The 27,520-nt window shown below is 31.0% G+C and overlaps 2 protein-coding genes across 3 annotated transcripts in view; both read right to left on the reverse strand.

The window, feature by feature from the left end:
• The window catches only part of LOC148279563 (carbonic anhydrase 7-like), a 144,803-nt gene that overhangs the window by 49,464 nt on the left and 67,819 nt on the right, over window positions 1-27,520 (reverse strand). The gene's annotated exons all lie outside the window — the stretch shown is intronic.
• LOC148279565 (uncharacterized) lies at window positions 61-2,437 on the reverse strand. Its single transcript, XM_088229740.1, has 2 exons — window positions 2,149-2,437; window positions 61-1,791 (listed from the first exon to the last, which is right to left on the reverse strand). The coding sequence occupies exons 1-2, from the start codon at window positions 2,329-2,331 to the stop codon at window positions 301-303; spliced, it is 1,674 nt and encodes a 557-aa protein (XP_088085866.1). The 5' UTR covers window positions 2,332-2,437; the 3' UTR covers window positions 61-300.

A 27,520-nucleotide genomic window follows, 5' to 3' on the forward strand; every position in this document is an offset into this window, starting at 1 on the left:
TATGAAAACAGGTTTGAGAGAAAATAACGTACTTTGTATCTACAGGTACATTTACAGAAAGAAAATAACTATACAATAACATATCAGATTATAAGTCTAGAATAAAAAAAGGTTTGAAACGGATTTGATTGAAAACATGTGTAGAAACATAATGACATACAGGTTATAAGTACCCTGATAAAAGTCAGTTGGTCAGAAAAAATAAACAGTACACAATGGAAAAAATATAAGAAAAATAATCAGAATAAAAATGCAAAACTACAAGTTTAGGCCTTCAAACCTATGTAAATATAAAAAATATTACATTTTGATGAGTGCATCATGAATGTTAATGATGCCAGAAGCAATAAGAATTAGATTATCTATTGTGTGTATTTGGTGATTGTCAATTCTAGCATGAGGTAACAACATTTTGAACTCTCGTAGCCTTCCTATCACTCGTTCTACGTGAATTCTTAATGCAGCTATTCTCTTGCTTTCCATAACTTCTTCGGCGGTGGGTTTTGTGCTGGTTACAACACTAGGAGGCCTCACAAGCTCGCAACCCTTGGCATACAAGGCCCCAGAAATATTTTTAAACCCTCTGTCAGCCATAATTTTCATTCCCGGTGTTAATAAATCTAAGTAACCGCAATCTTGAATGATTAAACTATCAGAGGCCCGCCCTCCGTAACCAGTTGAAACATAGTTGACTAATCCATCGGCTGTACACGAGATTAGATACTTCATGGTATTACAGCCTTTGTATTCTGACCATGTTAAAGACTGATTCAAAGAATCAGTCGGTTTTTCAATTTCTATTTCCAAACAGTCTATTATGCATGTGATGTCGGAATATCTATATCTAAAAGCTTCTGGTATAAAATGCTTTAAAGTATGTTTTTCAGGCCACACAATAAGTTGCTTTAAACAAGCGGATAATGGATATAAACAATCATTAAAAATACTACAAATACTAGATGAAGATAAGCCAAAATGCATGCCTAAAATTGCGTATGAATCATTTAAGCGCAGCTTCTTTAGAGTTATCAAAATATTTCTATAAGATAAAGGAACAGTTTCTTGCAGAACAGAAATAAGATAGTAAGACTTTTTCGGTATACCTAAACATAGTTTTGGTTCCCTCAGAACAGACATTAAAATTCCCGTTAACATGGTGGCTTTATATTCTTCTACATCTATTTCTGACGCTAAATAATCTGTGTCAGATGTATATACTGAAAACTCTTTTTCTTCTAATGAAACATCACTGCCAGAAGATTGCAGGAGAAGGTGTTGCGGTTTTTTCGGTGAATACATTATATTCTCGCTTCTAACTTTAGTCGGAGAACATAAAAGTGACGTTAGTTTGGAAACTGTATTAGTTCCCAAGCTTTGGCAACGCACTTTGATATTTGCTTGCACCGCTTTGTCACATACAGAACTGACAGTAGAGTTTGGCGGGTGGTCTAGTGTATGCAGTTCATAGATCCGTTGCATATTATCAGCGGAGGTATGCTGATGCTGAGGGGTTTCCGTGTGTGTAACGATAGCCGAGCGCTGACTTCCAAGTATGTGCGGGGATATATCTATTTTTGAACGTGAACTAGTTGAAGGCAGTAAAATATCATCAACGTTGAAAGGAGCGGATTCTGCAAATAAATTGATACGAGTTGATTCTGGAGGCGTATTTTGTAATATTCCAGCTTTTTTATGCTGCCATTTAAATACATGTGGAACAACCTCTTTCTTGAGTCGCATTTTATTTCCAGTTATCTTATGCGAAATTAAATTCTCTACATCTTCATCAAGCTGAAAAAAAAAAACACTTTTTATATTGGCATTATCTTTGTGAAAAATTATTAAAATAATTAAGATTATAATAGTCAAAATATGTTAAATATCTTCTTCATAATTTGTTTTGCATTGTTTTAAAAAGTTTCTAAGTTTAGAGGTTATGTTTCTTCTCAAACTAATTGAATAGATGAATTATAAACTTGTAAATAAAGCATTCGCATTCCTAACGATATTTAAAAAGGTTAAAACAAATTATTACGTTTTCATAACAAAAATAATAAAGGTGAGGTAATAATTATTTTTTAAACTATAAAAAACTTCAAAAGAACGTTCATGTTATGGTATAGGTACTTAAAATATAATCAAACTTACATTAAAGTGGTCTCCACATACATAAATAACGGACTTAGTTTCTTCTTTTTTGTATTTTCCGTGAAACTTTATAGCGCTAAACCATTTCCTTCTTCTGTCGCCGTCACGCGGACACATAAAAAATAGTTTTGTATTTTTTGACGTGTTTCTGCACTTTGAAACTGCACATGCTTTCGAAGGCATATTTAAATACAATCACAAATAAGGACACAGAATAAAATCTAATCGAAAAATCGAAATTCACTAAGCAGTTAACTCAACAAAGAGCGAATCAATTATGACAGTATTTAATATGTTTAGATTGTTTAGTTTGTGATTATAATAAATTCTACGGGGTCTACCTTTTAAACGTCAGCAATAAAAACAAACTGTATGTCGTTCTAACAAACTTGTCCGATCATGTCAAACAATGTCGTTAAACTCATGCAAACGGCGGTTCGAAAAGTAAATGTCACTTAAACCCCTATTTTCTTTGCTTCTTGTCAGTTACGTTCTTCGTTCAAATGTGTGTTTTGATCACTAGCCGACTAGAACCTGTGACGTCACACGCGGAGTAATTTAGAAGTTTTTGTGGGAATTTTCAAAATCACAAAACTTAAAAAAATCATAGCGATGGTATTAGGATACTCAAAAAAAAAATAAAAATATTTTTAGCTTAGTTTAATAATTCACTAACAAAAAAAAAATTTAAAAAAAAACGACTGAACTTCCTCATTCTTAATATTTTAAAGATAGCTAGTCTGCTGCCAGCACCTTTTATTGCGCATTGAGTTATTGTCAATGTCAGTCGTTTTTCTAGTTATGTTCACTGAGCAATATGTGTTTTTGTGAATTTGTGAGATAGTAAAATAAGCTGTTGGAGAACTAATCTTCCAGCACGACTCAGCACCATGTCATGTTTCCAAGAAGATGTTGAACTATTATAAAATAATCAAAGTTAGTAATTTTGATTCGCCTGGTTACTCACCATATTATACTAATCCTAGGGCTACAGGATAGAATTTTAAAAATATATTGTAAAATAAACTTTAAGGTAACTGGAATTTTAATTCAAGCGTGTTAACATATATCCTATTGAATAGCACATATATATATAGTTGCAACACATAGGGAAAACGTTTTTGAGAAGGAAAAAATGGAAGTCTAGGCATATACTAGACCTGTCATTGGCTGGTTTAAGTAGCCATTTTACACAGTGTGTAACATTCACCAGTCTGCCTATGTTTGAACATCCACATTTCCTCAACTTTTCTAGATGTTGACTTTAGTGAAGTAAAAGATCATGTGGGTGAGATTCATCCGGCTGAACCAATTCACCTACTCGGCAACGCCTAGACTTACATATTTTAATTTCAAAAATATTTTCCCTCTCTGTTGCAACCAATTTAAATATGAATGACTCATTCGGGAAGAAATTCAGACAGTTTACAAGCATTTGGACATGCTCAAAACATGATATATTTTTTGTTTTAAAAACCGACAATAAAAATACATCTGACTGTGTTCACATTAATTCGCACGATACTGTACGTTTTTTTTTTTTATGGTCAAAATTGACTTACAAAAGCTTTTATGACAATTAAGTTATTATCATTAGAGTATCACTAAATAGAAATCGCAAGGTCGCGAATTCGTTTTCTCTTATTCACAAATTTTTTTCAATACACCTTGACATAAGCGTTTATTTATTTTTAAAACAATAGATGTCATTCTTATACTTCGACAAAAGAGACAAATAATGGAAGAATGCACGCGGAAAATAATAAATTTGAAGTGGATTTGCACGCTGATCTGAATGACCTTTAAGACAATTAACACTTAACCTTTCCGGGCCTAAGCGTTAAAAAAATCTGCGAGTTCCTGAGGGGGGTACCAACACCCCATCTAAAATGCTACAAATTATGTATGTTGTGTGCTTCCTATGTTTACTTTTTAAGATATTACCTAATTATTTTCAGTCCACAAACAGTAAAAGATATCACACTGTATATACTATTCAAAAAATAAAAAAATAATAACAGTAAACATCTTTCACCGATATGCGTGAACACCGATAATCACAAACAAAAAAAAAACACCAGATTCCTTAAAATAAGATATTATATTCTAAAAGATACACCATTTTCTACTATATGGAGTTCAAGATAGGGTGTTGCATGGATTTCCCCTCCCAACTTCCCGCTAACAGATTGCTTATATATTATATACACACATATATATAATGGATATCTATGTATGGATATATGTATATGTAATATACATATATAAATAAATTGAAAACAAACTCCCTCTTTAAACACGAGTTTTCACTTTATTAGAGAGGTAGAAACGTTGTTATTAATTATGTATGAAAAAACTATTTTTAATTTTATACCTATTATTTCAAAAAAATATTTTCAATAAAAAAATGTAATACATGAAATCCGGATTTTCGTGGTTTTTGCTGGAAATAAGCGACCAACGTCTTTAAGATTATTAAACTGTAGAGCAATGAATTTTCATAATTGCTGTTTGTACGGGGGAAAGTAAAAATGATTGCAAATTATTACTGACAAAATTAGACAGAAATATATTTTAATATTATTGATACATTATTAACATTACGGGGTAGGACTATGCATAAAATTAAATCAATATGATGGTAAACAAAAAAATCATTTCACCGTGAGACATTTTTGTTTAAAAATAACTATTTGTGATTTTATACCTATTTTTTCAACAATTTTTTCAATTAAAAAATGTAAAACATGAAATCCGGATTCTCGTGGTTATTGCTGGAAACAAGCGCCCGACGTCTTTGAGATTATAAAATTGTAGAGCAATGAATTTTAATGTTTGCGGTTTGCACGGGGGAAAGTAAAGAGAAATACGAATTATTACTGAAAACATTGGGCAGAAAAATATTTTAATAATATTGATACATTTTTAACATTACTGGGTAGGATATGCATAACTTGAAATCAATATGATGGTTAACAAAAAAAAATATTTGAAAAATATTTTACCGTGAGACTCTCGACCCCTTTAGGCCCGGATGCTTTAATTATCATCATCATCGTTCCCTTTCCACACCTATTAGGGTACCGCTTTGGTACTACAATCGTAGCGTATTTTAATAATTTTTGTTACATGAAGGTAAGATGATCAGTCTTACGCTTCAGGTAGGTAGCTTAGCTTCTTAGCTTCCAGTCCAGGGACTATGAAATATTCTAGTGTAAAAACACCCATTTAAATCAATATTTCACATCAACCATGTCAGGAATCGAACCCGAGACCTCTTGCATGGCAGGCTAACGCGCTGACCATTACACCACGAGGCCGACGGCTTTAATTATAAGTAATATTAAAAGAGGCATGTGACTTTATTCTCATACTGGTTTTGTCAAATTTGGAAGATAAACAACTTCCAGAACTGATTACTTAACCTATCAACAAAATAGACATTTAGTCGTCTGTCAAATACACTTTTGAATTATTTATTTAGTTTTGCATCGAAGAAATGGTAGTAAACAATATATTTTTTATCTATTCATTCCAGTAACCGACAATTGTGAAATCAATCACTGTCAGAAGTTTATAATGATCACGCCCATGAAAAATTGGTTCAAGATGACATTTTAATCACTGGACGAAGTCTCAATTATGTGATTATAACATAATTTAAATTATTTATGCAGCATATTAAATGGAGTATAAAACAAAAATATTTTATTGGTTTATGCACTAGGGGCGTGCGGTGAGATCTCCGATCAGGAAAGTTGTCACTTGGTACTAGAAATATGTAACTACTATCAACACAGTAATTTGAGTTAAATAATTATAATAATAATTATTAACAAAAATAACAATAACTTTATCTACTACATAAACACTTAGGTAATAGATTTCTCTGGATCATGTCTAGTCTGCCTAACTAGGTACAAACCTGTTTTAAGGCAGAAATTTTTATGCAAAAATAAACAATAACATTACTACCTACTTGTTAATATACTAAACAGTTATACAATATTAATTTATTAGGAGTTTATTTTTAGTAAATTTTCCGATTTTTCTCGACCTAAATCCAGTAACCATTTTTTACAGATTTGTTGAATTGAATCCGGGTCATGGTTTTGCAATCTTTGAGTAGCATATTTAATATTTTGGGGCCCAGAAACCTGAAATTTCTTTGCCCGAATTCAGATGCTTTGAAATAAATTATAAATCTATTTTTTGGCATAGATTTAGCATAAAAAACGCATATTTCATAGGTTAATTATTACAATACCATCCAGTTAACCGATTTAAGTGCTAAATTTGTTGTAAAACAGCCACAATAAGCATGTGAAAAAAATGTAGATTGGTTTTTTAGAACTGATTTCACAGAGCATGTAAGATATCAATTTGCTCGTGCGCGGACTTGTGACCACCTCATAGGATCCAATGGACTTACGCAGTTTCCCATTCTAAAACCAGATAGAGCGCAATGAATTTTACTTCAGTTAGTTCAAGACTTCTTTCTTAAGTGTGTTGTATTCTTGGCTGAACTTTTTATTTCATTAGTTCATTTTTTTGACAAAAAATATTCCTCCGTAAGTGTAATATTGTCGCGGTGTTGTTTTATTGATTTTAAAATTAAGATGTTACTAATATTGTTCTAGATCTCGTAATCTCGTATGTATGTATCTATGTTTTCTTTATGGATTTGAAGTACCGTAAACAATTCTTCTTAGATAAGATGGAAATATTAATTAGAATAACATCATATCCAATCAATTAATAAAAAAATACATCAGTGACTTTGTTATGCATTCTGACGTATTTTTTGCGTTAAACTTTATAATATTAATTAAAGACTTACTTGACATTTAAAAACATAAATATCAATAAAAAAATATTTTTACTGTACGTGGGTATGAGTTTAATTTGATTGGACAACTTGGCACGTGTTTATAGTCTAGTTTTTTTTAACAAAGAAACTCTTTTTCTATTACGTTTATGTCTGGATCAACATAACATTAAAAAAATAAAGAGGTTCCCATCAACGATACACTATAAAGGGAAAAAATAAAGAAAATTTACAACTGAAAGCATGTGGATCTAATTAAGTAATTAAAACAATCTGATAAAAAGAGTAAATATTTTAGATGAATAGAAAAAAAAGGAGGAAAGAAGGGAAAAGGGGAGTAAAGGGGTAAGAACTATTTTACTGCTCCTAAGGCGGTCGCATATTCAAAACCATCAAAAAACACCGGTCCACACCAAATGTATTTGTTTTACATAAACAACATTTGCAACTATGACAATATTAAACAGAACAAACTCGTACATAAGCAATATAATCACACGATTTATAACTATACACTCGAACCTCTTTTTACGCAGCGGACACGTTTCACACTATACCGTGTAAAAAAAGTATAATGAAAGAAGATCAATGCTCGATAGGTGTTTTTGCATAAAAACCAATTCGTGGTTTCAAAAAAATATTTCTTTGCCGTATTTAAAAAAAAATTATCTACTACTTTAAAACACTTTTTATTTATAAAAAAAATACTGCGTTCCTATCATTAACCCAAATATTAAAAAAATACTGCGTTCCTATCATTAACCCAAATATTTCAATTTTTGAGGTCATTTTCAACGAGCTTCCAATAACTCGCTATAAAAAAATAGGAACGAAGTTGTGGTAAAGTGGGGTTTGAACCTCAGACCTCTTATTTGTTAATTCACGACACTAGCCACAGGACCGCGCAGTTCAAATGGGTAAAAAATCGTAACAAAGGTTATACGCTAACACGTTATAATATTTTAAATAAAAAAAACTTATTATTTAAAATAACAGCAGTTTTTTAATTGGGAGATACGACTTGCACATATTAACATTAATATAAATAAAAAGTACATTATGATATATATATATATTATATGATGAAGAATGCGGAGAAGAGTAACCGAGGAAAGAAAAAGGGATAAAAATATAAATGAGATTAAGAGAAAAAAAGCAGTGAGAACTCAGAGAGTTGCTTAACTAATGTGCATTGCTAAACTAATGTTTTAAAAAATAAAAAACTGGACCGCGTTATTTCACAACCGTGTAAAACGACGTTTTAGTGTGTTTCGTCCTGTGGCAATATATTTTATAAATTAGATTTTTATCTTATTTTCAATTTGTCGCAAATAGGATCCACTACCACTAACAGAATAATAAATGTCGATAATTTGCTGGTTCCGCTTTTCAAATATCCACGACGCGATACAGTGGTAACAGGTTTTTTTACGTTTTAATAATTAATTAATCAAACGTTCGACGACTGTTATACTACTAGAAAAAATAGCATAAACAACTTTTGAATTCATGATTGATACAGATACATACGTTACCAATTTACATAAGGTATCGCAACCGTAATATATCATGAGGACTTATCACGTGAGGTAATTTCATACATGGTAAAAATACAGGCGATTGTTGAAATTAACAAAAGGACACAGATGCCGAACACTGTCTAAGTGGAACGGAAGGTCTTTTGATGTCTGTCAATAATCCCGCTTCTCCTGAATGAGGTTTCTGTAGTTTCCTCTTAATTAGCAAATGCGGAAAAGTTCCACAAGGCCATAGCCGACTATCCGGTCAGATCGTTACACAATAGTTAGAAGGAATATGTTATTATGTACCCTTTGAAGAAATAAGTCGGTAAAAGTAATAATTCCAGTGCCCTCCAACATACTCGTCAGAACAGTTGTTCCAATACAAGGTGGTGGATATGAGATAACTGTACCTAAAAGAAGCACTTACACACTTCTGGTCGAACAATAAGGAAAGATCTCAGCAAAATCTTTATTTACAAGTAATTCAAATAGATCAAGTCAAAGAAGGAATCGTGTGTTAGAAATTGTATTGTGTGTAAAATGTTTCCCTCGGCACGGGACACCCCAGTGAGGGAACATTATTCCATATAAAAAAAGAATACAAACAATGTAAAAGTATAAATAAATCAATATGCAATGCATTTTTTTTGTTATCATTATTGTTGTGTTTCTGATCCTATATAATATTTGTGATGATATACTCTTGTGTCTGTGTCAACTAATTTCTCGTCTCAACTAAACGCGGGACTTTTAGTCCCTTAGACTGATGTCTCAAATAATGTGTAATGAGCGGCCTTTAAGTAAATAAATAAATAAAAAATAAAACAATTAAAAAAACGTCACTTAAAAAAGCCCAAAATCGGAAGTTTTTATTGCTTGACCTAACGAGTTTATTGAAATAAGTGTCAAATGAAATTCACCATAAAATAGAAGGCATAAATTGAACGGTTCGTTATTATGTTATACATATAACTTATTTGTAAAAGTTCCTCAATGTACGCTTTAGCAACTATAAATTATTAACTACCTTTAAAGAATTACAAAAATAAAAATATAAAACATCTTAGAACTCACGACCAGTTCGAAGTTAGAGTACATGCGAACGTAATCCGACACATTCCGATTGCAGGTTTCGGCTGGGCTGAAGTTTGGGCCAATTTTTGGCCAAAAAGAACACGCGACCGAAACTTGTCGAAACCAAAACCGTAACTTCGGTTGGTCACTTATAAAAAGCGAAGCAATAAATAAGCAACTCTTATTTTCAAAAATGATAATAAAAAACCGTTTAAGTTAGATATTAATAATCAGCTTAAAATGGCGTTATAACTATAATCACTGAAAATGAAATTCATGATCTGAAGCTTTGTAAAGACGGAAATTTATGGATTTTATTTACTTAATATGCACATATATTACATAAATATAATACATTTTCTTTTTACAATTTCTCTAGGTTCATTATTATTTATATCACTACAGAGATAGGTAGAATTTTTGTTTCAAGAATTATGGATATTCGAGCGTTTACAGGGCTTATGACCTGCCATAGGTTGGGTTCAAGTGGCCACTTTTATGTAGAATTCTACAACATTCCCCATTCCGCTTATTAGCGAATATCCATATCGGAGACATTTTTGGTTTTTGTATATATGTCATGAAACAAGGAAAGCTTTCGCTAGCGCGTTTGGAGCGCCATCTATGTATTTGATATTGAGGTTATTCTTGAAACAAAAATTCTACCCATCTCTGTAGTGATATAAATAATAATATACCTACTCCCCCTTGGGATAAAACCCAGAATTGTGTGTGTATAAATATGTAAATATATATACACATACCAAAAATAATATTCTCTAGGTTCGTTCTGTTTTTTTTTTTTTAACATGAAAATAAAAATCCTAACCTTTATAAAACTTGTTTATTGTTGACAATACATCGAATGTACTGCATTTTGTGGTTACCTACCGTATTATATGGGATTCGTTAAACAATATTGATTCAATATGTACCAATTAAACTTTAAAATAAAATGCTTTATTCAGAATAAGGTTTTAAAACTTACAATATTTTTCAAAAATACAATCAAAGCATCATAACATTACGTAAGAAAAATATTTTTAAAAAGATTTCGAAAGTACTAGGTATAATTTTTTTGTTTGTTTAATAGTCAAACCTTTTACCAAGTTCTCTCCTAGACCCTTTTCAATATATAAATACGTTTTAAATGTCTTTTTTTCACTTACGCACCCACACACTCGCACCCTCACTATTTCATTCACACACGCACATCACATTCATATACACACACATGAATACAAACGTCGCACACATACAATTTGGAAACTCTTTTCTTATATTTTATTCCTTATTAAATTAGCAGTGGATTTTTTTTATTGTACTGTTGTATTGTTAATATGTTTCTACTTATTTTTTATGTCATGCTGTAAAAATCCCGAATAAAATAAAATAAAATATCAAAACAAAAAACATTTTTTAGGACCAACTTAAAAAAAATCTGAAAAAGGAAGTATATTAGAGATTAGTCAACCTCGTGATTTAGTGGTAAGCAACTTTAGCTAACCATGTCTTTGGCTTGATTCCCGGCAAATTTGACGTCAAATATTTTTCATTAAATATGTGAGTTTTTAATATAACATTTCACTGGCATCAATTTTATTGTATGATCGATTATTTTAGAAGCACGTTTATAAGGAAATAAATGTGCAAGATCGAAAATGCCGTTATTTTCGAATAATTTAAAACAAGTCATGAAAATAACTAATTAATCAATATATTATCGGTTATATCCAAAAATATTTATCAAATATTTATTTGGTTATGGGAAAAAAAATAATTATGAAGAAACGTTTTTTTAATGTAATTTTAATAAATTTTGTATTTAGGGATTTTTTCTGCTATTCCACAACAACAAGCAAAAATGTGCTGCCAATATTAGAGACAATGAAATAATCCGCTGTAAATTTGATAATACCACACATAATATTACTGAAGGAGAAGGTTAATGATATATTATATCGCTACATGTCAATAATTTACTTTTTTTCTCATATTTTTAGAAAAAAATATTTATTTACAACTGCCGCTTTAAAGTGTTAAGATTTTTAAATTAACCATTTAATGTTATTATTCTAATCCACAGTAGTTAGGTAAATAGCTAGTAAAAACACTAAACTTAGTAATAAATTTAAATATTTGTGCCATAACATTGTTTTATTTACCCAGTACTTAAAACATGACAAATGAAGATGATTGCGTTAGCACCTACTTTGAAGAATTCGTTTGCATGATTTAAAATGCTTTTAAAACATTGGAAAAATAAGCTCAACCAACGAAAGCAAATCAACAGTGTTTTGAGTATGTCCAAATGTTTGTAGGTAGATTGAAATTCATCCATGGGAGTTATTAAGATGATTTATTAAAAAAAAAATATTCATTAAAAGCAAACAATAGCCATTTATTTAACACTTAATATACATATAAGAGCGGGCATATTGCCTTAAGGCAATTTCTTCCTACCTACCCAAACCGTTCAGTTTGACAAAATTATAAGTACATGGACAAAATGAATTTTATGATTGTATACAAAATTAAAAACAAAGATTAACTAAAAAATAAACACTACGCTATGAAGAGAGGAGAGAGGATGGGAAGGAAATAAAAGGGATAACTTAAATATTTAGATAGTAATTGCAAATAAAGAAAGGGCTCCTCTAACATTAGTGGGTAGATTATTCCACAATCGAGCAGCTACTACTGAGAAAGAAAAGGCTAGAAAATTAAAGCAATGAATGGATATTAAAAGGGTTCTCTCGTTACTATAACGAAGATATAGTTTGTGTTGTGATAGAGGTTGGAAGAGCTCTCTCAGATATACCGGCGAAGTGGTATTATTTAAAATATTGTGAAGAAGTGATAGAATGTGAATGTCAGCCAGTAAATGAAGCCTTTGTAACAAAAAAATACAATATTAACAAATAAACCAAAATTATAGGCCAATTATAGTTTTTAGGATAAAAGCAAATACAATGTAAAAAATAAATAAGATAAAGAGCGTACTGGTGAAAAGCCAATCCATAAACAATAATAATGAAAAAGAACATATGATTTTTTTTTTTTTGTTGACAAAGAAACTTAACATGTTTTGTTAGATGATATCACGCAGGGTCAAAAATGGAATTGTCCCTTTATTTATTTTAGGCATATTATATAAAACATATTCTAAATATTTTCTTGCGCATGTTCATGTTACACTTTATCATGCGCGAGATATCTCGCTTGTGCCACCTAACGGGTTAAGCATGCGTCCAAATTAGCTTTCGTTCTAAATCTGTTGCAACAGAGAGAGAAAGCATTTTTGAGAAGCGATATGGAAGTCCAGGCATTTACAGGGCTTATGCCCCATAATTGGCTAGTTTAGGCCACTTTACAGGCTGTGTAAAAGAGCTGAAAAAGATTTTACTTCACAAACGGCAACAGATGAAAGAGTTGAAAAAATGTACATGTTAAAACTTAGGAAAGTTTGCATCAATTTGAAGACACGGAAACAAATATAAAATTATGAACAAAAAAAAGATAAAATAAATAAAACAACTTGGTTTTTAACCACTATTTTTTTTTCCACTGACCGGTTTCAAAGCAAACAAGCTTCTTCGTCAAGGTTTACGTAACAAATAAATTTTTTCCTATTTTATTTTTACCATGTCAACCAAATACTACACGTGGACCCAATAAAACCAGCTTTTTTTATTGACCAACCACAAATAACCACAAAGTTAGTGCTTCAAATATAAAAAAAATATATTTCAGGAACTTGTTATTCACAAATTACAACAGGGATGGAGAATACCTTAGAAAAGGGAATATGGAAGTCTAGGAATCTACAGGACTTATGACTTGTCATTTGCTGGTTTAAGTGGCCTCTTTACACACTGTGTAACATTCACCATTTTGCCTATGTTTGAACATCCATATTTCTTCATTTCTTCCATTTGTTGATTTTAGTGAAGTTAAAGAGCTGAAACCTTTATTATTGTGAAGAGATTCATCTGACTGAATAATTTCACATACTAGGTAACGCCTGAAAACAATTTTCTAATTTTTAAACTTCTTCTTGGACCAGTTGGTTTTTATTACAATATTTGAGTTGGTCCAAATATTTGTAGACAAAAGACTGGATTTCACCCCCTCTATTATTCAAGTTAATTTTTGTGTGATGGTTTAGCCCTCTGAGTAATAATGACGTAAATTTGTTATATTGCTATGTAGTCTTTAACCGAGTTTTTGCGTCAATCATAAATTCAATTGTTCCGGATAATTGCGGTAATAATGCAACTGCCTGAAAACAGGTACGAATTACAAGTTACAAGTTGGTATGTATTGTATATAGGTGTTGCCTTCAATCAATTACAAGATAATAACTAATTGCAAATTAATCAGGTATTGTGACGCCTGTGTTTGAAATAAATTAAAATATGCTTGTACGGACATCGGTAATGCACTTGCCGACGTTTTGATGCATTGAATACATTTGTCAAATACATACACAGTTTTTCAGGGCCAGACCGCGAAACTACAGAGGAACATTCCTCTCAGTTAAGTTTTAAAAAAATTCTAATTCTTTTTGTGTGAATTTTTCCTAAGTAATTTTTTTTTAAAAATATACGTATACATAATCTCAAAATGGAGTAAATCTTTATATCTCAAACGCAAAATTTCTTTCCGCAAACCCTTACACCTCCCCTACAAAAAAATGAGATAAAACCGTATTTGACCAACGAAGCGATACGCACCAGACGCGGACAAGGGAAGCGGCTGGGTAGGAGAGCGGTAGGGGTTTGCGAAGAGACTTCTTGTCCGAGAAATTTAGAATTTACTACATTTTGAGATTATTATTACATGTATATAATTTTTTTTTAATGACTTTTTAGAAGATTTTCTTTTAAAGCTTAAAATGGGGAATGTTATTTTAAAGTTTAGCGGTATGGCCCTAAAAAACCGTGTATACACAATATATGTATTTATTGAACGATAATTTTGCCATGGTAAGCACGTTTATCGTAAAATGTTTTTTTAAAAAGTAAAATTGATCTGTTTAATAAAATGCCATACAGATATGTAGATTTAGAATGTAAAATATGTGCCCAGAATTCTTAGGTCTGCCAACAAACATACCAGTCTTGATTTCTTTGATAACAAGTTGTCTTTTTTCAAACGATCACTGAATCAAATTCAATTATAAACACCTCTCTCCCGCTTCCACTCCCACAAAGTCTACTATAAACCATTGAGTCTTTCTAATTTTGTTATAATAATTTTATATGTATTAATGTGTCCATAAAAATGCCCATTGGGCGTATATATAAATAAATACATAAATAACTATGCTGGATTTTAATACAAAAAGTATTTATCCTAGCAACGCAAAGATGAATGTGAGATATAGCACGAAGATAGAACTCATAACAAGGAAGACAGAGACGCTGTTCTGTGGCCGGTCTGTGTGTTACAGATTCAGTCGGTGTACGGTGCACATTTTTTCCCTTTCCGCATCTTATGGTGTATAGGGCACTACATTGGTACACCAGTTGCAGCGTATCTTGATCATTTATGTTACATTAGGGTTAGATGATCAGCCTTACGCTTCAGGAACCAGTCCAGGGACTGTGAAATATTCTAGAGTGAAAACACCCTTTTAAATAAATATTTCATATGAGCCATGTCGGGAATAAAGCCCGAGACCTCTTGCACGGTAGGCATTACACCACGAGGCCGGTGTAATTATGATTTTTAATTTATTTTGCCATAACAAATGTTTTTTAAAAATAAATTATGACACAGGAAATATTTAACGTATATATATAATGTCTGAAGTTTAGAATATTCCGTATTTTACTTGTGATAACACGATGTTACATCACCGTGCGCAAAGGAATTATTTACCACAGTATTTTAAGAGTTGTGGTCCCATGGTTAGTGTCGCGGACTCACGGATCAGAGGTCCAATGTTCGCACCCCGCTCTACCACAACTTTGTTCCCATTTTCTTATAGTATATACAACTCGTTGGAAATGGCCCCCAAATTGAAATATTTGGGTAAATCATAAAAACCCAAATACCTCTTTTTCTAATATTTTTTTTATATATAAATAAAAAATAGCTGATAAAATAGATCAAACAATAAAACGATGGAATATGGTTATAAGCTATGAAATGCAGTAGATCTGATTGATTTCAGATAGAATAAAATACATTTTTATAACTTGTTTTATTGCTGTACTATTAATACCTATAATAAAATTATTTAATATCCTAAAAAACATTATGCAAACGGTTTTATTAGCAAATAAATCATATTGCAATCAATACACGTGCTTCTTTATGGCGAGTTGTGCTGGATGTGAAAGGGATCGGAATTTTTACATACTAGACAACTAGACTATCATATATAATTAATAACAAAGCGGATTATGTTATCAATCATAGTAAGTTAGAATAAATGCATAATGTAATAAAATAATAATGCACTCTGCATATCGATCATCGAATGACATTGCATGTCCACGTTGTCTACTCTCCGCCATTACTTATTCAGTTCACATTCAACCCGCGGTACTTTTACGGGAATATCTCATTTATTAGTGAACAATATAAGGTATATGTGTGGTATAGCTTTAATGCATGCGAATGTTTTATTTTATATCAGCAAACATATAGATTTTCAATTTTCATGGAAATTTATTACGCGAATGAATTGCAATACTATTTACTTTTAGGAATATGAAGAATTGGATTGCTGAGGGTTTGAGCTCCTACCTTAGTAAGAGATAGAAGACACGAGGTTCCTGTTTAATGCGTGTTTATTACATGGCTAATAAGATACAGCACTTAGTTGTGTAGCGCGAGCGTAGCGGCGACGATGGGTTGAAGAGACTGCACTTAAACTACAAACTGGAACTGAGTGACTGACTGACTGAACTTTACTGGACTGAACTGGGCGTTGACTGCGCCCTGTGGTCTATGTTGGCTGGAAGATAATTATTTTGGCAATAGGCCCGCCAACGTCCATGTATTTTTGTATTATACTTGAGTTTTAAATAAATAATTAATATTTTGATACACATGTATTTCTGAGAAGAACATTAAAAAAAAGACTAGTTTTATACCAGATTGATAAAAGGCATTCATAAAATATTTATTAATTAAAATATAGTAAATTAACCGGTAAAAGAATGCGATTATCGACCATTTGAATTAATTTTTAAAAACCTGTTTCCTTTAAGTGTGTTGATTGGCATATTTTAACGAATATAAACGTATTTGATAATAGCAAAATCGAAATTTCAAATTCAAGGACAATGATAATATTTACATAATTTGATCCTTATAAATTCAACTTTAATCCACGGTTTGAAACAAAGCATTTGGAATTAACATTATGTTTTGTTTTAGAGGTAAAATTATAGGCGTATACCATGCAAGTATTCAAATAGTGAATCGGGTTGAGGTCCTGTGGCTAGTATCTCGGACTCACGGACCAAAGGTCCGTGGTTCGAATCCCACTCTACCCCAACTTGATTTCCATTTTGTAATAGTGAGTTATTTACAACTCGTTGGAAATGGCCCTCAAAATGAAATATTTGGGTGAATCATAGAAACGCAAATATTTTATTTTTTTTTAAATAAAAAAAAACAAAGGTACAACTGAGTGCTATTCTGAATCTTCTCCCGGAGGTAGAGAGTGAATAATTTGTGATTTTTTATTTTTGCATGCGACTACGCTTTGCTTCATATTTGGCCACACCGATGATTAAATGTCAAGAGACATAAAATAAATATTTTTTAAATTGACATTTCATAGTTCGATATAATAAAATTGTTTTAAAAAAAAATTAAGAACGAATACGGTTTGGTCAATTCAATCTAATTTAGTGTTTTGTATTGAGCTTAAGGTCGCAATAATGTTCTAAATGAAAATCATCATGTTTGGTTTCACGTGTGCGCTTTAATCATTTGACGTTTAATCATCAGAGTGGCTTAAAGAGTGATCAAAAGTTATTATTATTATTGAACCACTCTTTTGTTTAAATTGTCATATGTTTAAGATAAATTTTGCCTTACAATAGAATATTCGTAAAATGTTGAATTTCTAATAACGGGCGCTATTTATTAAGTTGTCAGGGTAGTCAAATTTTTTACGCAACTTTGCTCATCTTCTGAGAGAACTAACGAAAATTGGACCTCTTTGATTTAACAACGCTGTGGTGGACATTTGACTGAAATTATTTTTAAAACATTAAATATTACTCAACACGACATGAAAACATCCGTTTTATGTAATTTAAAATTTATTTAATTTTTTAAGTTCAAAGTTCATTAATTAATTAAATATGTGTTGATATGATAAAAAGAGATAAGTCAACGAATATACTAAAATAAATTCGTTGACTTAACTCCCTTTATCTTATCAACGCAGAAAATACCCTTTACTCATCTACTCTGTTGTGTCAATCAATGTTTCCACGTGTACAATAAAATTTTGGAGAAATGAACAAATTGCTTTTTTTTTAAAATCCTATATTTGTGTAATGATTATATTTTTTGCGATCTGGCAACATTAGGCGGTGACTTCACGCATGCGCGCGGTGAAAGTGGGGGGATTTTCGGACATAGTCCGATGTATTCAAATATGATTCTACACTCCTTCTGGACTATTATTTATTCTATGTCTCTATAATATATTGTCTACTTGACGGCGAAAAAGGCATTACAATTGAAAGCAGTAAATGTAAATTCTAAATAATGCGACAGCGGAATCATGATGATGATAATGTGTTTACATTTTAACCTAATTTGTACCTTGTCGCAGTTCATAGGAAACAAAATAGAAAAATACAACGTAACGTTATTAGACCATAATAATCTGGTAACTATTTTTAAAAGCAGACCTACAAAAAACTATTTACTTGCCAACACAATATTACTGAATGTCAAGCACAAGGATTTTTAATACCTATTTTAGGTTGGTCGTTGGTAATATGTATTTTTTATTAAAATCAATTTAATAAATGAGCAATCATAACACACGCTTATTCTATAGGAGTGTTATTATAGCACACGAAAAATAAAATGGTAATTTTGTTAATGGAGCAAATAAAGACAACACTCTTTGTCATATATCATATTTCTTTGTATGATAATATTATTTTGATTGATTGGGCACGCAAAAAGTAAAGTTTTAAAAGCAGTTAATATAAATTATACATAAATTATACACTAATATATATTTTTTGTGCTATGTCTTTTACTAAGTTTCTTGCTTCGTATTTTGTTTTTTTACTACGTATTTACTGGGTTTTTTAATATGTTTTTTACTATGTCTTTTACTATGTTTCTTATTCTTATTCTTAGTGGTGGGGGTCAGTGAAGATCTGTTGTGACGGGTCCCCGTGAATATTTATCGCCCTACAAGCCCAGGTCTATGAGGAGCCTGGCTACTGTGTGAAAGGCGAGAGTTTACATTTTGCTAAATCTCCCCCTCCAAGCCCAAATACGTAAAGTATCGGACCATTAGGTCTGGGGCAAGCTTTTTAGCATCTTTTAGGTTTAACCAGTGGTCCCTCGAGGATGAAGCTCCTTTTATGATGTAAACCATCACATTCACATAGAATGTGTGTAGGTGTTTCCTTATCTGCACTGCAGAACCTACATCTAGAAGTTTTGGAAATATTTGTTCTGGCAAGGTGTTTGTTCAGTCTGCAGTGCCCTATTTTTTCTATGTATTGATTACTGTTTTTTACTTATTTTTTGGCTGCTCAAAAATTTTGCACATAAATTATTGTACAAGAAACTGCACAAGATATGTCTCAAGATCTTGCATTATTTTCTAACTATTCTATTTTTATCCAAGCTTTATTTTTTCCATACAAACTGTTTTTTTTATTTTTTGACGTAATTGGAATTAAAATTTAACTTTTATCTAACGCATCTATCGAAATGTCCATGGATCTTGATATTTTTTCTAGAAAATCAAATCGAGTGCATGTCTACAAAGATTAAGACATACCCGAAATACTATTAACTAAAATGAACTGATTGAAAAAGATGTAATAAAAATAGAAAATATAAGTCTTCGTCGACAGTGAAATAATTCGGAAAATCTCACCAACATAAATAAAGATTTTTTCTTTTCCTCATTATTATTTTGCTATCTATACCAAGTGATGCATAGAGCACTACATTAATACTTCAATTACATCGTACTTGGATCATTTTTGACATTGTTCGATTACAGTATTTTGTCTCTGAATACTGATTTTTTTTTTTACATAACTTTTACATTGAAAGAACAAGGTATACCTCCTATTAATATGTGTATCCAGTCTACAAAATGCAATGAAGGATATCAGTTTCATAATTATAATTTACTTTAAATTACTGAAAAAAATGGCATAAAATATTAAGGCATTAATTATAGTTGATAAAAATACAAAATGAAAGGAGCAAATTAATAATATTTTAAATATTGTAGTGTGAGAAAACTTATATATGTATTTATTAGATTAAAAAATATTACGGTACAAAATAATCGGATGGGGTGGTGCTTTTAAAACAATTATTTTACCGGGCGAAAAAAATACAAAAAATAACTATGAAAGTTATTTTTTAAAAACCGTCTACTTTTCCCACTGTTCAATTATTTAAAAAAATACAGTCTTAGATATAAAATCGTCATATAAAAATAATTGTTTGCTTCAAATCCATAAAGACAAAATAAGTAGTAGTGTTTCTACGTCACAAAACGTAAGTACGCGAACTAGAAAAAGGGGTAACATCTTAATTCCAAAATTAAAAACAACTACGGCACAACATTTTTATACTTACAGAGGAATATTTTTCTTTAACGAAATGAACATAGAAAATAAAAAGTGCAGTCAGGAATATAACTTATTTAAGAAAGAAGTGAAAAGTTATATTTATAATTCTTTTTTGTCTAGCACTGATTAAAAATACCATTTTTTTGCAATTTATATGCTATCTTAAAAATATTTCATTAAAAATAAAATATTCAAATTATTGCAAGACGTCACTCCCCGTTACGTACACAAGAATTGTTTTTTCCTTTACGTAATGGGAAACGTAAATGTAAATATATGTATTGAATTTATATAAAAACTATATTTAGTAGTAATATTGTTTACTTATATTTGTTTATCTGAAAAAAAAAAACTATAAAAAAACTTCGGAAGGTAAGGTGATCAGACTTACGCTTCCGTCACCTGTCAAGAAAAAGTGATATATAACATTGAAGAACCACCTATATTATCTAGGTAAAATGAAAGTTTTATGTGTATTCTTCAGTAACCTCAAATAACGTTTGCTTAATTTTTAAGTGTAAATGTCTATTCGTTTTTTTATACAGAAAATAAAATTTTCCAGATACCTAATATAACATTGTTTGATCATAATATAAGGTAAAAATAACCCCAGCGGTTTATTCAAATCACAAATAAAAATATATCTGTAAAACTACCGCTTCAAATTTTAAACTGCTATTCAAGATTATTTATTCTACCTAAAATATTTTAATCACGCCTATCAAATTTTCTAATAACGGAATTTTGGGGTTCCCTATTTCCTATTGCGGTTGCCGCGAGTATACTACACATTTCATAGGTAAATCGACAGTTAGATTTCGTTGGTAAATTAAATGATGTGTTGAAAATAAAAAATTAATAATAATTGAAGGCCTATATTGTGGTTAATTAATTATGAGTTAACTAAATACGATTACCTATGTACTAAGCTTATCAGTTACCTGTTAATTTTGATAATCTAGGTAAAAATGTTTGTATATTAGACGACTTCGTTTTTATAATTGAAAAAACAAAAATTATTATGTTTATATTTTTTTTGTTTTAATAAACATAGTGATATATGAAGTAAGAAATTTACTAAAATGTAAACAAAAAAATTGTGAATAAATTATCTGTGGAATTTTTTATTTTTTTTATTTAAAAAAACAAATATTAGCATTCTTATAATTTACCTAAATATTTCGATTGTAAGGACCATTTTCAACGAGTTGTAAATATCTTACTATTAGGAAATTGAAATCAAATTATGGTAGAGTTGTAGAGTGGGCTTCGAACCTCGGACCTCTGATCCGTGAGTCCCAACACTAGTCACGGGGCCACGACCCGATTCAATAATGAGTATAAAAATGACAAAAGTTCTATTTCACAATTAATCAAAATAAAACATGTGTGATAAGATAAAAGCATATGTTTTTCGCTATACATTATATTTTATGTGTCAACAGTATTTTTGTTCAATATTTTGTAGACGAAGACTGGATTTCACCCCGTAGGGAGTTAGTATCATCAACTAAATACAGCGTGATTTTGCGGCCTCTGTGATGTAGTAGTTAAGACGCTTGACTCACACACGAAAGGTTCCGGGTTCGATTCCCAGTAAGAACAAAAAAAAGTGATTTTTCTGTTTTGTTTTGTCTGGGTTTTGTCTGGGTGTTTTGTGCTGTAATTCACTACTGTAATTGGGCTTCCTGGCCTGTTGTGGCGCATTTTTTTTTAATTCACCAGCACTACGGATATATGAACAAATGTTATTTATCATATGTGTTCTCTACCAACAAGAAATTAATATTATACACGTTATTTTTATTCATTAACGATAAGATTAATTAACAAACGGTTTATGTTATAGTAACACATAATATTATGTGCCTACCTGATTCATTTTTTAATCATATTTCTATAAATTGCATTTCCTTGAATTTTATTTGATTATCTATTTTTTTATAAATATATCATGTACCAAAATTTCGCTCTTATACCTTACAGGGAGAGCAAGAGCAAGCAAAGAGTGCACATTTAAAAAACTTTTTATTTTTATTAAATGTTAGTACCTTTTTATTACACGCAAACACTATATAAACATCTTCTCTAGAGTACGCATGGGTACACTTCGAGTGGGTACTCTTAGATAAAATAAATAAGAATAAAACCAAAATTATTTATAACATGACGTCCAGTGCCAAAAACAAATTCACTTAAAAAAATTAAATGATCACATACAGTGGTCCTAGTCTCGTGACAGATTATTTGATTTTTTTAATCGATTTTTAGGTCAACAAAACCACAAAAAAAACATAAAATGCTTTTTATTAGAAATACAATCCTACTCACGATGTAAACGATACGCCGATTGTCAGTTTACCGAATTCGATGGTAATTCTACTGATTTTTAAACACTTTGAACAAATGGCAATTTTTGTGACATAACAGCGTAACTCAGGTAAACGTAAAACAGGTTAAATAAGTGCGAAGGTTTTCACGGTCACTTATCAATATGTTTCTTTTTTGGGTGATACCGTGTGTGTTTGATTTGTTCCGACGTCGGAGCGTCGAGCCGAAACAAGCCGAAACGTATCCCCCAAAAAGAAACATATTATAAAAAAGGTTCTTTGAATAAAGTGTTTGTAAATCTAAGTAATAATTATCTAGCCGTCCAGCTCTCTTCCATATAACAAAAGCGTACCAAATTTTTTGTTTGGTTTTTAGTTTCACAACAAACGAGTAACGGACGGTTTCAGTTTGCTCTTGCAATTCTCGACCTGAGTCCCTACAACCCGTTGTATTGCTGTAAAATGTAGCTAACTTCGTGGTTGACAATCATGAAATGGTTTTTGTTCGTGTGGGGGACTTTATTAGCCAGTGGCGTATAATTACTCTAAGGTTTTGAAAATGCGAAAATGTTTCTTAAACAACAGTTTTTTAGCAGCGTGGCTCGTAAGAGGTAACGGTTTAATTATTTTTTTGTGAAACTGTTCAAGCTGGTAACGATTCTACCAAAATCTACCGATTTATTTTTCTGAAACTACCGATTTTAGTTTAGCTGATACAGATTGGCAACGCTGTCTCGGATAGTAACGATGATGACTTACTTAAGTAATTACTGTCATGAAAACGTTTAATTAGGTTATTTAGTGTTTTGTGTAGACGATTTGAATCAGGATACATAATTGCTATATTTATCGTCCGCTACCGCTTAATCGGCACAATTTACATCAAATCTAAAGATTTATAAAATTGATGCCTTGTATAACAATAACAATCTGAATGTGTTGATGGCACATAAATACAATTATATTATTGATGTTACTGATAGAAACTAAAGGAACAATATGCAAATGTCATTTACTTCCTTGTTTATACTAATTTGCAGTGTTATTTTCTCTTGAACTGCATTATTAATGAAAATGAATTTTTATTTATTTTATTATGACATTAATACTGTTGATTTGTTTATTTTTGTTTTCGGCCACGTCGTGTAGGTAGTGGTTAACGCATTTGTCTTTCACACATCGATTGCCGCCATGAAAAGCATTGTACAGGCGGCCCTTGACTTTCGCACATTCTGTATTCACACAACTTTTTCAGATTTTTATCGATAATGCAAAAAATATTTACTTGCATGCTCGCGAACAAATAGTGCTATCTACATTTAAACAATATTATAAGAGGAAAATAATTAATCGAGCCCATCTAGGCACATTTATAAATATACCCACCGAAAGCGCTTAAATAATGCTTCATTAACCTAATTGAATGATAAATTGTTAAATTAATATTTTGAAGTAAAATTTTCGATATAGTTTTTTACATCCATCGACTTCCGAACATTCAACTTTCACACACATTTTCAGGAACCAATTGCGAGTATATGCGAAAGTCGAGGGCCAATTGTATGTGTATTCCTATATTTTTTTTCAGTAGTGATTTTTTCTAAGGTGGTATAAAAAAAAACATTTACTTGATAGTATTCACTATAGTTTACAAATAAAAACAATACATAAGACATTGGTTTAATAATCACAATTTGTTAAGTTTAGATATTGTCCATGAATTATATATATATACCTATATGATCACAACATTTTTCTAAGTGTATTTTTTTACATAATAAATAATTATAATAATACATAAATATTGCCATGTCTTTTACTATTTTTCTTGCTATGTATTTTGTTTTTTACTTATACACAGGGTTTTTAAATAAGTTTTTAACCATTTTTTTATTTTTACTATGAATTTTGTTTTTACTGTATATTTTACTGGGTTTTTTAATAAATTTTTTGCTACATTTTTTACTATGTTTTAAATCACATTTTTTACAATGCTTTTTTGAACAAGTTTTTACTATATTTTCACAATATCTACTACCTTCATTAATTTTTCATATGTATTGATTACTTTTTTTATATATTTTTTTGACTTGTTATTTTATCTTTCTACTTTTTAAAAAATAATTTTCTATGTATAAATGTGTCCATCAAAATGTCCATTGGGCGTATACATATAAATAAAAAAACTGTCGAGCAACCTCCCCAGCCAATTATGCCGTAGACAGCCACCGATTGGAAAAGCGCAAAGTAGACATTTTTGAGAGTGCTAACGTCCAGGATGTTTCTGAGTAAGCTAAATGCATGACACAGTTTTCTTAATCTAGATACCAGGGACTGAACTTGTGTCTCTCTTCACAAATTTCTGTCAATTACAATTCCTAGATATTTTATATTATGAACTGGTTTCAATAATTGACACGAATTTCTAGAGTTAATATGTAACTTTAAACTGGCTTCAGGTGGTGACCTATCTCTTGTACTAAATGTAAGAAATTTGTTAACTCAATAATAAATGTAGCTCGTATGATAATATAAGATAAATGTCAACATCTCCATATTATAATTTGAGCATTGATCTTACGGGCGTACAATTTCGGAGGAAGTAATAAGCCACGGTATCAGTCAAGGAAAGGAAAGCTAATACTGAAAAAAATCATTCAAAAAGTTTACGTTTTAAATACGTGTCTCCATTGTAAACAATGGCAGGTCCTGCCTTTAATAGAAGAACAATAATATTAATTGATGATGATACATCGGTGGTTTGATGCATGGTAAAATTTAAAAGAAACCACGATTAGTATCGTATCAAAGAACAAACAGATGTACAAGATTGCAATCTACCTTCGTTGTTCCGTCTGGTAGACAGAAGTATTTTGTTAATTCTCCAATCGTTAGACTGCACCGGTTCGGAAACGAGTACGGAAAAGTTGATATGTTTCGTTTTCCATTGTCAGTTTTAAAATAAAAAAATGTTAAGGCGATGAAATCAAAATAGCTTACATTTTTCAAATGCTGTATAAATATCTTTGGCTCTTTGTATTTTATTTACCAAAAATACCTACGGTAAACTGAATTTTTTGGCCTAAAACTGTAATATAAAAAATAAAAAAAAGATTTAATTATGTACCTACCTACTTTTGTGTTATTTTATCTTACATAAAGATACTTACAAAAGATAATATTTTTGTTTATATTATACATGTATAATACATATTTATTAGGTCTACATACTGTCATGTTATACCATGAAACGCTTGAATGCTATTTTTATATCTGTCTTGTAAAAGTTATCTGGGCGTATAGAATAAATAAATAAATAACTATGATTGGCAATTTATTACTTACGATACTTGCTTCTCGTAACTGCATACCCATTAACGTGGAGAAGCGTAATTTTCATAAACCCAGTTATTTTATCATTTATATGGTAGCTTAGTACGTATAATAATAATAATAAATAAAAAGTATTCCAGTAAAGTGGCTACATGGCTTATGGTGGTCTCAGCGTATCCCGCCATCGCTTGAACAGGGTGAATGAATTCACCCTGCAGTGGCTTGTAAATAAAAGCGCGTTGTTGAAGCTTTTCAGGCGTTTCCATAGGCTCCAGGCTCCAGGCTCTTCGAAGTAGGGCAACGAAGGTGTTTACCCGTCCAACTGTAAACATTTTGGAGGCACTGCAATACCTAGGCAGTCCAAGTAATTGCCTGTATGCATTACTATAGGTGACCTTTAATTTATTCCGTGCTGCTTGCGTATAATTTTTCCATAGTTCCGCTGTGTAGATGGACGTCAAATACGATGTAAAGATGATTTTCTTGTCTTAATATAAAAGCGTCTTGCTAGCATAGAGGCCCTGACATTGAAGGCTCTTTTCTGTCTCTCTATGTCCTGATCATCTTTACAATCATCAGTCAGTATGTGCTAGTGCCTACTATTAAATGTATGAGGTCAACAATCTCCAGACAGCAAAAAAAAACATTTTCAAATCTAAATCCTAAAGAGGCGCGATTATATGAGATACTAAAGAGTTGACCTTGCCAAGTAAAATCTTCTTGAAGGGAAATTATTTTTAACTTGCAGCCCATAAATACAGTAATTTGTATTTATTTGCAAATATAAATAATAATAAACATATTATGTGTGCGGAAGGTTGTCACCTAGCGCCAGAGTTCAGCCAACCGCAAACACAATGATTATAATTTCAAAAGGCAATTTCCTGTGACGAAATATCCACTTTTCAAAGCTCATAATGCTCGCAGCAGATGAAACCATGTTAATTTAATGTGTTGACGATAAAGAGGTGCAGTGTCGTTTATTATCCTTTTTTAAAAATACATAGCGACAATTTGAAGAAAAAATAACAGTGCAAAAATAACGTAAAGATACTCGAAACACGAAAATACAAAAAACGAAAATTCTGAACAAGTTAGGAATGTAAATAAAACCTTAAAGCTTAAGTAGAACACCCAACGATGATTAAATAAGTAAATAATATATCTCCAGAATCCTGAACTATTGAATTTGTTATATTTTTTCATATATTTTCATATTTTGAAGGCTTCGTGGTGTAATGGTCAGCGCATTTGCCTACCATGCAAGAGGTCTCGGATTCGATTCCCGGCAAGGTTGAATTGAAATATTTATTTAAAAGGGTGTTTTCACACTAGAATGTTTCATAATCCCTGGACTGGTATTAGTGCTACAAACATTCTAAAAAATTGATTATATAAATCTCACCTACATGAACATCACAATAAACGTTTCAGCTCTTTAACTTCACAAACATCAACAGATGA

This window comes from Micrasema longulum, unplaced genomic scaffold, assembly GCF_059751315.1.
Source record: "Micrasema longulum isolate JH-2025_06_02 unplaced genomic scaffold, ASM5975131v1 h1tg000701l, whole genome shotgun sequence".
NCBI lineage: Eukaryota > Metazoa > Arthropoda > Insecta > Trichoptera > Brachycentridae > Micrasema > Micrasema longulum.

Excerpts from the sequence above, each read along its gene's own strand:
- LOC148279565 (XM_088229740.1), bottom strand. The coding sequence starts at position 2,331 with ATGCCTTCGAAAGCATGTGCAGTTTCAAAGTGCAGAAACACGTCAAAA. Across the intron at positions 1,792-2,148 it reads TATGTGGAGACCACTTTAAT|CTTGATGAAGATGTAGAGAA; the intron begins GTAAGTTTGATT and ends TTTTTTTTTCAG.